The sequence below is a fragment of the Ursus arctos genome, unplaced genomic scaffold, assembly GCF_023065955.2.
Source record: "Ursus arctos isolate Adak ecotype North America unplaced genomic scaffold, UrsArc2.0 scaffold_32, whole genome shotgun sequence".
Classification (NCBI taxonomy): Eukaryota; Metazoa; Chordata; class Mammalia; order Carnivora; family Ursidae; genus Ursus; species Ursus arctos.
Genome location: NW_026623008.1, coordinates 4181379 through 4191899, shown reverse-complemented (window position 1 = coordinate 4191899; position 10521 = coordinate 4181379). Strand labels below are relative to the sequence as shown.

At 52.6% G+C, this 10521-nt stretch overlaps 1 protein-coding gene across 1 annotated transcript; it reads left to right on the top strand.

Moving 5' to 3' along the window:
- HES2 (hes family bHLH transcription factor 2) lies at positions 1-1154 on the top strand. The gene is made up of 4 exons (XM_026520162.3): positions 1-258; positions 345-440; positions 713-812; positions 898-1154. Exons 1-4 carry the CDS (start codon positions 214-216, stop codon positions 1152-1154), a joined length of 498 nt encoding a protein of 165 aa, XP_026375947.2. The 5' UTR covers positions 1-213.
- The last annotated feature ends 9367 nt before the right edge of the window (positions 1155-10521 follow it).

The window sequence follows — 10521 nt, the reverse complement described above, 5'->3', positions numbered from 1 at the left end:
ACCCGCAAGCAGCCAGACTCCGTGGGGAGGGATGGGGCGGGGCGGGCGACTCCGCCGCCTTAAAGCCGGGCGGCTGGCGTGGTGCGCACTCCTCCGGCGCCGGCTCCTGCAGCGCGGGGGACTTCCGCTCCGGCCTGGGTCTGCGCTCCGTGTCCGCTCGGGCACAGGTCTCCCACACTCCGGGCCCGCAGCGGCGCCGCTTCCCCGCCCAGCATGGGGCTGCCTCGGAGAGCCGGGGACCCGGCGGAGCTGCGCAAGGTAGGAGTTGCGGAGTGAGGGCTGAGCGGCCGGGGCGGGGACTCGGACGCGACCCGCGTAACCTCGGCCTCGGCGCCCGTCCGCAGAGCCTGAAGCCGCTGCTGGAGAAGCGCCGCCGCGCGCGTATCAACGCAAGCCTGAGGCAGCTCAAGGGGCTCATCCTGCCGCTGCTGGGCAGGGAGGTGGGTGCCGGGGCCCTCGGGGGCCGGGGTGGGGGCTCCGGGGCGCAGCGAGGGGAGGGCGGGTGGGCTGAGGGGCCCTTGCCCAAGGAGCCGGCGAGGGGGCTCCGCGCGGCTCCCGGGGCCGAGCCGGAGTGGGGCTGGCTGCGAGGAGCCTCCCCAACCCCGGCCTCAGATGTCTGACACCCAGGCAAGAGATCGGTGCTCACGGCAGTCTGCCAGAGATCTGTCTCGTTTGCCGTGTCTCTGCCCCTCTCCCTCGTGGCCGGGCGCAGAGCTCCCACTACTCGAAGCTGGAGAAGGCGGACATCCTGGAAATGACCGTGCGCTTCCTGCAGGAGCTGCCTGCGTCCTCCTGCGCGGAGGCAGCGCCCGGTGAGTGACCCGCCCCACCCCAGCCCTGCCCCACGCCTGACGCCAGGCATCCCACCGCGCGCCTCACGCCACTCTCCGTCCGCAGCACACTCGGACAGCTACGGTGAGGGCTACCGCGCCTGCCTGGCCCGTCTGGCGCGCCTGCTGCCCGCCTGCCGCGTCCTGGAGCCCGCCGTGAGCGCCTGCCTGCTGGAGCACCTGCGGCGGAGGGCGGCCGGCACCACCCCCGATTGCGGGCGCGATGGGGACTCCTGCGGCCCGCCCGCGCCTTCCTCGACGCCCCCGCCTGCGCCCGCGCCGCCTGCGCCTCCCCGCGGCCCCGGCCTCTGGAGGCCCTGGTAGCCCCCTCGCCAGTCCACGGACCCTGCTGATTGCAAGAGACCCGGAGCGCTGGGCAGACTGAGGAAACTCGTGGTGTCGGCTGCTGTTTCCGTCACGAGGGACCAGCTGGGCACCTACCACCAGGCTGGAACCTGGATGTTTGTGATCTGTGTGGCAGACTGAAGGCCTTGTGAACTCAGCTCGAGGAAATAGAGCAGCCCAACCTCTTGCATGCGTCTGGGCTGGAGAAGGGGGCCGCTGGCTGCTGGGGAAGGAAGGAGCTCCCCTCCTCAGCTGCTGCGAGTGGCTCTAGAACTGGGCCAGCTACGTGTGGGCAGCCCGCACACCTGTCCCAGCAATGGCAGCAGCCCAAGGCCTGGGCCAGGAGCTCACCTGAACCTGGTGCAGCCCTCTGTTCTGACTGAGCCTCCTTACAGCTCAGCTTGGGCACCTCTGGACACACCATAGCAGCGGCCTGAGGGTCTCTGCAGCCGGGCAGCCATCACCTCCACTCCTGGGCTCTCCTGGGCTCTCCTGTCCTGCGCTTGCATTGATAGGGACAGGGTGCAGCCAGGGCTCTGTGTTGCTGGGGGTGGAGGCATGGAAAGGGCCTTGGGAAGGACTTATTTCCCCAAGCATTCAGTCACCGCCTATGTATCGCGCACCAGTCTAGGGGGGCTTGGGGTGTGAGGAAGGGGTGGGATAAGAGGGACGGTGCCCTGTGGCCTCAAGGAAGCTTGAGTCAGTGCCAATGTGAGGTGAGCAGGCCTATGTCCTGGAGCGGCAGAAATCCCATCTACTTGCAGATAACAGCAAGTAAAGGAACAGGAAACACCTTTCTCCGTTTTCTCTTGCAAACTGCTCCCTGCTACTTGTCAGGACAGGTTACCATAAGTCACTTGTTCTTCAGATTTCTTGTCCCTCTGCCCGGAAGCAAGGGGAGTCTGAGGAGACTCAGGGAGGGGCCTGTGGCCCCCAGTCACAGGTGCCCAGGAGAAGTCAGGAGCACCTGAGGCCTGCGGGTCACGCTTCTCATTCACGGTGTTCACTGAGCACTCGAGGGAGGTTGGGACTCCCAACTGTCCCCAGTCCAACATCCTGAGCAAGGGACCAGGGCACTAGGGACAAGAGGAGCTGCCGGGGTGGGGGTGTTCACTCCATCCAGCTATGCCACAAAAACCCCTAGTGACCTGGGCACTGATTTGGGCGGCCAGAGGTGGGAAGTTGTGGGCGTTATCCAAGGATCAATGTTAAGACAGCAGGGGAGCCCCCAGCCAGGTGTGCTGTCCTGCGTCCTCTCAGGTCCAGCTGCTGGTGTAGGCTCCTGGAGGGCAGGGCTGGGGCTGAGCCTACCTCTGTGTCCCCAGGGAACTCAGCACATGGTGGCGGATATCATGAGCTAATGAACAGGTGATGTCGCTGGACCACAGCTGAACTGAACCCTTTTGCCTCAACTCCCACCCCCAGTCCCTAATGTCGCTTTGAATATCTGTTCCACCAAAGCCTGTGTACTCTGGGGACAAATGTGGGGGAGGGTGTGGAGAGCAGAGAGAGCAGTGTCTGCTTGCTTCCCCTGTTCCTGAGAGTGGGAGCCTGCTCCCCCGAGCTGCTGGGAGCAAGTGGAGGAGGGGCAGGTAACCCACAAGCCCACACCCACCACATAATGTCAAGTTTCCTCATTGGGTCAAGGACTCGGCATTGGGCACACCCTGAGCAGACTCCTTTTTCCTAATAAATAAGAGCTTTCCAAACAGCTTTGAACTCCGTAAGAACTGATCAACCTTAGGCCCCTTTCCTCCGCTGGGTCCTATTTGCCACTTCTGGCTTCCGAGCCCCTGATTCCAATCAAGCTATAATACAAGCAGTCAGGGAGGATGGGACTGTAGACAGGCCAGTGACTCACAGGCTCAGATGTTCCCGGGAAACCTGAACCAGGCGGCCCGCCGGGCCCTGGCAGGGAGCTGAGGCATGACCAGGTGGGTGAGGTTCTGGGCCCACGGCGAGAAGCTGGTTTCCCAGCAGGGATGGGCAAGAGTTGCCCAGAAGGTCTAAGCTGGGCTTATGAAATAGGGAGAACACCGGCCTCCTCTACCGGATGCCTGCAGGCACCTCCCCAGGTGTTCCAGAAGGTAAGCACAGGGCAGCGCAGGCTTTTTCAATGTGGGCGGGAAGCCACCTCACTCAGGGGCATTTTGTGAGCTTTAACAAGGCCCACATCGTGCCCACTGGTCAGCTCTTATGATGCCCTCTCTGCTATGGTCCCATGACTGAATCTAACTCTTGAACTCTGTCTGCTTATCACGCTTGGTTGGAGAAAAGGCTCTTGTGTCTCTCATAAACCAGTGGGTGAAATGATCCAATGACCAGAGCACAGAGCTGTCTGGGAAACTCAGGCTGGAGCCAAACCCCACATGTCCCCCCGGCGCCAGTTAATTTGAAGAGGTCAAATCTCACTTCCATGGGTGAGGATAAAGAGCAGGTTGCCAAGGATGTCTCCTTTAATAAACATTTGCAAATTGCTCTGTTCTGCCTGTGACGCCCAGACTCTGCCAATGAGTCTCCCACTGGTTTCTCTAATAGGATCAGAATGAACATAGCCTGTGGGGAATGTCTGGAAAAATCTGCAGCTCTGCAGAGCCTTCCCCATCATGCTTTGGGATGATCACTCTGGAGACACTGGTGGGACAGAGGGGGGCTTCCCCACCATCCTTCTACTTGAAACACCAACATGCGGCTGTATTTACTTTCAAAAAACACCCCAGGTTACTATAGAAGTCCCAGAGAAGAACTAACCCAGCCAATGGCGTTTTTTCCTCTTGGTTTTACTTCTTACCTGGCTGCTTACCAGTGCGGCTGTGTCTCGGGGGTACTGACTGAGTACCTTCGTGTGTGTGCTTGTGCGCACGCGCGTGTGCGCTCGCACATGTGTGTCCCTGCACAGCCAGGTGACCGCCCTGCAGGGAGCTGCCTGGGCATGTGATGAGGAGGAGAAGGCTGCCACCCACTGAGGGTTCCCAGTGAGCAACTAGTTTCACTCTGGGTTTTGAGAGGCCCTGGCAAAGCCCCAGGCACTTCAGGCAACTGTAATGAAATTTTGAATGGTTTCAAGGGCGTGAGAAAGGCACTTAATGGGCACGCCCCATGTGCACCTGTGGTGTCTTGTCACTGAGATCCATCCAGGGGCAGGAGGGAGCCGGGTCCCAGCGGCTGGTCATAGGAGCCTGCTTTGGGAGGCAGGGTTCCCTGGCCTGTGGGTGAAGGAAGGAGATTCCGAGCTGAGCACAGGCCCACTGCTGGTTCTTCTGGAGGCTCCGTCCAGAGCCACCCACCATGGCGCTTGGTATATTACAAACCTGAGGGGGACTAGGGCTTCTTAAAGAACAAAGAACCATTCTAGACCTCAGAAATCAGAGGCAGATCCAGGTTTCGTGGGGATACATTCTAATATAAAATTATGAATACAGACTTGGTGTGAAAATAAATATTCAGAGTGAAAAAATAAGTCACGTCAAACTAGTGGTGCTTGCAGATTGAGGTCCCTGCCTTTGGTTTCTCTTTAAGCCATTCATCAGACACACTTCCTGGTGAAAATCCTGGCCTTTCCTCTGTTCCAGAACATTCTACCACGTTATGCCCTTGCTTGGGAGCAGATCCGATCTTGAGCTTCCTCAGCCTCCTGGTAAATCCAGAATGGACTCTCAATGCTCAAATCTAAGAGTCCAGAAGGCTCAAATGACAATAACAAGGTAAATGCCCTCCATTTGCTGCATCCGTTCACTACGGTCTATTAAATTACAAGATATATATTTACACAAACATTTACTGCATTTATGACACTTTTTTTCTTTACCTCTTTCTGGGAAGCTTGTGAAAAGCAGATTTCCAGGTCCCACCTCCAGGGGTTCTGATTTCGTGGCTGAGTCAGTAGCTTCACACCATACACCTGAGGCCAGGTTAGTCTGCTCTAGCCGAGACATGACCTCTGGAGATGAGGGGCGCCACGGGCTGGGGGAAGGGAAGAGGGAGTCAGTGTTCAGTGGGGACAGAGATCCACTTTTGCAAGATAAAGAGTCCTGGGGATGGATGGTGTTGATGGTTGCCTTAACGAGGTGAATGTACTTAACGCCACTCAGCTGCACTTACCAATGGTTAAGATGGTAAATATTATGTGTACTTTACCACCAAAATGAAGGAGGGGGGGAGGAGGAGAAGGGACCGTATCTGCAATTGGGGCGACTACTTGAGTTGCAGTGGGTTGTTCTAGAGGGGCCCATCTGGTTTTCATAGGAAGTGGACTGGTCAGTTAAATTAAGCTATGATAGATGGGGTGCCTGGCTGGCTTGGTTTGTAGAGTATGTGACTCTTGATCTCGGGGTTGTGAGTTTGAGCCCCACGTTGGGCAGAGAGATAAATTCAGGTATGATGCATCCTCTAGGTCTTTTAAGAGTGTCATAAAATTTTGCCACTTTGGGTATCTAGACTGTTTTCGTTTACTCTACTGGCTGGGGGCAGAGTTTTGTACTTTTTCCTTCCTTTTTTTTTTGACATTTTATTTTATTTTTTTAAAAGATTTTATTTATTTAACAGAGAGAGACAGCCAGCGAGAGAGGGAATACAAGCAGGGGGAGTGGGAGAGGAAGAAGTAGGCTCCTAGCAGAGAAGCCTGATGCGGGGCTCGATCCCAGAACGCCGGGATCACGCCCTGAGCCGAAGGCAGACGCTTAACCGCTGTGCCACCCAGGTGCCCCTTTGTTGACATTTTAAAAAATTGAAGTATCATTGACACATGGTATTAGTTTCAGGTGCACAGTATAGGATTCAACAATTCTATACACTCCTCATTGCTCCTCATGGTAAGTGTCTTAATCCCCTTTATCTGTTTCACCCATACCCCACCCCCCTCCTCTCTGACAACCACCGGTTTGTTCTCCGCATTTAGGAGTCTGGTTTTTTTGTCTCTTTTTTTCTTTGTTTATTCATTTGTTTTGTTTCTTAGATTCCACATATGAGTGAAATCATATGGTATTTGTCTTTCTCTGACTTCTTTTGCTTAACATTATACGCTCTAGGTCCACCCATGTTGTCACAAACGGCAAGATCTTTTTTAATGGCTGAGTAACATTCTATTTATATATGCGGTGTATATATACATATATATACACACACACACCCCACATCTTCTTTATTCTTCTTCGTCACCTTTATCCACGGACACTTGGGGTGCTCCTGTATCTAAGTGATTATAAATAATGCTGCAGGAAACATAGGGGTGCACATGTCTTTTCAAATTAGAGTTTTTGTTTCCTCTGGGTACCTACCAGTAGTGGAGTTACTGGATCATGATAATTCTATTTTTAATTTTTTGAAGAACCTTCCTACGGTTTTCCACAGTGGCTGCACCAATTTGCATTCCTACCAGCAGCACGTGAGGGTTCCTTTGCCTCCACATCCTTGCCAACACCTGTCGTTTCTTGTCTTTTTGACTCCAGCCATTCTGACAGGTGGGAGGTGATGTCTCATTGTGGTTTTGATTGCATTTCCTGATAATTAGTGATGTTGAGCATCTTTTCATGTGTCTGTTGGCCATTTGTATGCCTTCCTTGGAAAAATGTCTTTTCGGGGGCGCCTGGGTGGCACAGCGGTTAAGCGTCTGCCTTCGGCTCAGGGCGTGATCCCGGCGTTACGGGATCGAGCCCCACATCAGGCTCCTCCGCTATGAGCCTGCTTCTTCCTCTCCCACTCCCCCTGTTTGTGTTCCCTCTCTCGCTGGCTGTCTCTCTCTCTGTCAAATAAATAAATAAAATCTTTTTTTAAAAAAAAGTCTTTTCGCATCTTCTGCCTATTTTAATCAGACTATTTGGTTTTTTGATGTTGAGTTGTGTAAGTTCTCCCTGTATTTTGGATATAACCCCTATCAGATGTATCATCTGCACACACCTTCTCCCATCCAGTGGCCTTGTCGTTTTGTTGAAGGTTACCTTTGCTGAGCGGATGTTTTTATATTGACGTCATCCCAATAGTTTAATTTTGTTTTCGTTTCCCTTGTCCCTGGAGACAGATCTAGAAAAATGTTATGACTGATGTCACAGAGATTACTGCCCATGTTTTCTTCTAGGAGTTTTATGGTTTCAAGTCTCACATTTAGGTCTTTAATCCATTGTGAGTTTATGTGTGTGTGTGGTGTGAGAAAGGCGTCCAGTCTCATTCTTCTGTCTGTCGCTGTCCAGTTTTCTCAGAGGTTTGCACATTAAAAAAATAATTTGTTAAAAAAAAAAAGAGAGAGAGAAAAGGGGCTCCTGGCAGGCTCAGTGGAGCCTTGATCTTGGGGTCATGAGTTCAAGGCCCATGTTGGGTATGTAGTTCACTACAAAAAAAAGAAAGAAAGAAAAAAAGAAAGAAAGAAAGAAAGAAAGAAAGAAAGAAAGAAAGCAAATTAATGATAACTTTAGCCCCTTATTAGTATACGTACTGATGCTTCAACAGATGCTAACTATGCTTCTATTCCAAAATTAGCACTCTACTTAAGACAATGATATGCACGGAGAGACGTGTGACAGTGCTTCACTTCTAAACACAGGATGGCATGGGAGGGCATTCAATTAAGGGACAATATTTTCCCCATGAATGCTTTCATTCCTCTTTTTTGCATCTCTTTTATCTCCCTTTGGCTTTTCTTTAATTCCAGCTTAAAAGCATATTCTACGGAGTCCTTCACTTTCCCAACCTCATTAATATGACTCTGTCATGTTTGGCTCAAGTACAGAAGGATTCTGTAACGTGTATAGAGGCGTGCAAACAAAACCAAAGTGACAGGCTGTCCCATGTCTCACCATTCTGTGTTCTTATAACTCACACATCGTAATACTGCTTCCCCATAGGTTACGTGCAAATATATAAAGCCCAGGAGACTGCTGATTTAGAGGTTTGCACTTGACCTTCCCCACTATGATAGGTCCTGCCCCACAGGCCACAGAATTAGGGTCTGTACCAAATATCAAGTTTCTATATTCTTTTTTTTTTTTAAGATTTTATTTATTTATTTGGCAGAGAGACACAGCAAGAGAGGGAACACAAGCAGGGGGAGTGGGAGAGGGAGAAGCAGGCTTCCCACCGAGCAGGGAGCCCGATGTGGGGCTCGATCCCAGGACCCTGGGATCTCGACCTGAGCCTAAGGAAGACGCTTAATGACTGAGCCACCCAGGTGCCCCCCAAGTTTCTATATTCTGATTATACTTTGGGGGGCCAGAGAAATGGCCACCGTGTTCACACACTTAGTGGACCCATTGTGAGCCAGACAGGACCATAAATCTACTGATGCCCTGGCCTCCACCGTGTCCCCACCCAGAGAGGGATATGTGATGATATTTTGGATCTTCAAGGGTCCATGTGAACACGGACTCCGTGTCCAATGGTTCAGGAAATGTTCACGTATTACACTTCCCCTAGCTCACAGCTATCCAAGTAAGTGCCATTGGTTCCTTGGTGGAAGTCTGAGAATCATTACCCTGTACGTTTGCTTTGTGTCTCGAGGTCCTGGTGTCCCAGCCTTGCTTCGGTCAGTGGGTTCCAGATCCAAACTTGGTCTCAGGTCATGGAAGGCAGGCAAGGACTCATTACTTGTACTGGGGCCATTGCCATAGTCTCCGGTGAGCATCTTTTATCTCTTTTATTTGTACAGGTCAGCCAGTCCCCTCGTTGGCTGCCTGTCTGTTTTGCCCCCTGAGATGCTGAGTTTTCACAGCTGTCACCGTAACTCTCTGCGGATCAGGCGTCCCCGGCTGCCACCTTGTCTCTGCCTCTCATTACAATCATTCTGATCTCCTGGCTTCTGACAAGTCAGTGCTGCCCTCAGGCCTCTGCGGTTTTGGAGTCCGTGTCATCCTGGGATGGCAGTGACCCTGCCCCCACCATGGCAACTTCCTCATAGGGATGCTGGGGCACCTTCACCTTGCCTCCCTTACTAATTTGGTAAACGTGTGTCCTATGGGTCCTCCTGAGTAGCTACTCATCTGGGGCTCTTTCCAGCCTTACGTAGTGTGTCATGGTAGCATGGCCCCTTCTCTGAACCTTTTAGGCACGCCTGGCCTCCCTTAGAGGGAGCCATCACCTCATCATGCCACGAAGAGCCACCTTAGCCCCATGACCACCCCATCTCAACGTATAAATGCCGGTGTGATAAAGCCAGTGTCCTGGGACGATGATCCCAAAGCAATACCCGCCCCCTTAACCAACTGTTTCCACCCCCTTTGGGCACCTGGGATCTCCTCCCATTTGTTCTCTCTAGAACCTGCAGCTCTCGGCTTGTGGCCCCTGTCCTCCGTCACCAGGTCCAGCACGGCTCAGCCAGGCTCCGGAGTAACTTAACCTCGTTTATTAGCCTCATGGCCAGGAGGGGAGGCACGGCAGGTCCTGAGGGCCTTGTGTCCTGCAGGGGTGAGGCCAGTTCCACCTTCCCTCATTTCTGCTGCCACCGCATCACTTTACTTCCTGATATATCGCACTGCTTAGGGCATTTCTTACCAGTAATGTATTAATTGCAGTGGGTTCGGTAGCGTCCCCCTGAAAACTCATGTCTTCCTGGAACCTCAGAACGTGACCTGATTTGGAAATAGGATCTTTGCTGGTGTAATGAAGTGAAGGTGGGTCACACTAGACTAAGGTGGGCTCTGAATCCAATGACTGGTGTCCTGATGAGAAAAGGAGAGGACAATAAGGACACAGAGAGAAGATGGCCATGTGAAGACGAGGCAGAGGTTGGAGTGGTGCAGCCTTAAGCCAAGGAACTCCTGGGGCAACCAGAAGCTAGAAGAGGCAAGGAAAGTTCTTCCCTAGAGCCGTCAGAGGGAGCGTGGCCCTGCTGACACCTTGATTTGGGACTTCTGGCTTCTGAACCATGAGAAAATAAATTTCTATTGTTTTAAAACATTCAGTTTGTGGTCCTTTGTTATGGCAGCCCTAGGAAACTGGTCCACTTGGTATATCATTGCTAATGTAACCGTTGCTGGAAGATGTTTTATTTTTTGTTATTTTTATTATTTTTTATTTTTAAAAGATTTATTTGAAAGAGAGAAAGAGTGCACATGCCTGGGGCGGTTGTAGAGGGACTGGCAGAGGGAGAGAGAGAATCTTGAGCAGACTCCCCACTGAGCACAGAGTCTGACTCAGAGCTCGATCTCACAACCCTGAGATCATAACCTGAGCTGAAACCAAGTTGGACGCTTAACCAACTGAGCCACCCAGGCACCCCTGGAAGATGTTTTAAAATCAGCTTTATGAGGGTGCCTGGGTGGCTCACTCGGTTAAGCGTCTACCTTCGGCTCAGGTCATGATCCCAGGGTCCTGCGATCAAGACCCACGTAGGGCTCCCTGCTTGTGGGAGGCCTGCTTC

Coding starts and splice junctions, on each gene's coding strand:
- HES2 (XM_026520162.3), top strand. CDS start 214: ATGGGGCTGCCTCGGAGAGCCGGGGACCCGGCGGAGCTGCGCAAG. Junction 259..344: donor ACCCGGCGGAGCTGCGCAAG/GTAGGAGTTGCG, acceptor GCCCGTCCGCAG/AGCCTGAAGCCGCTGCTGGA. Junction 813..897: donor CTGCGCGGAGGCAGCGCCCG/GTGAGTGACCCG, acceptor CTCCGTCCGCAG/CACACTCGGACAGCTACGGT.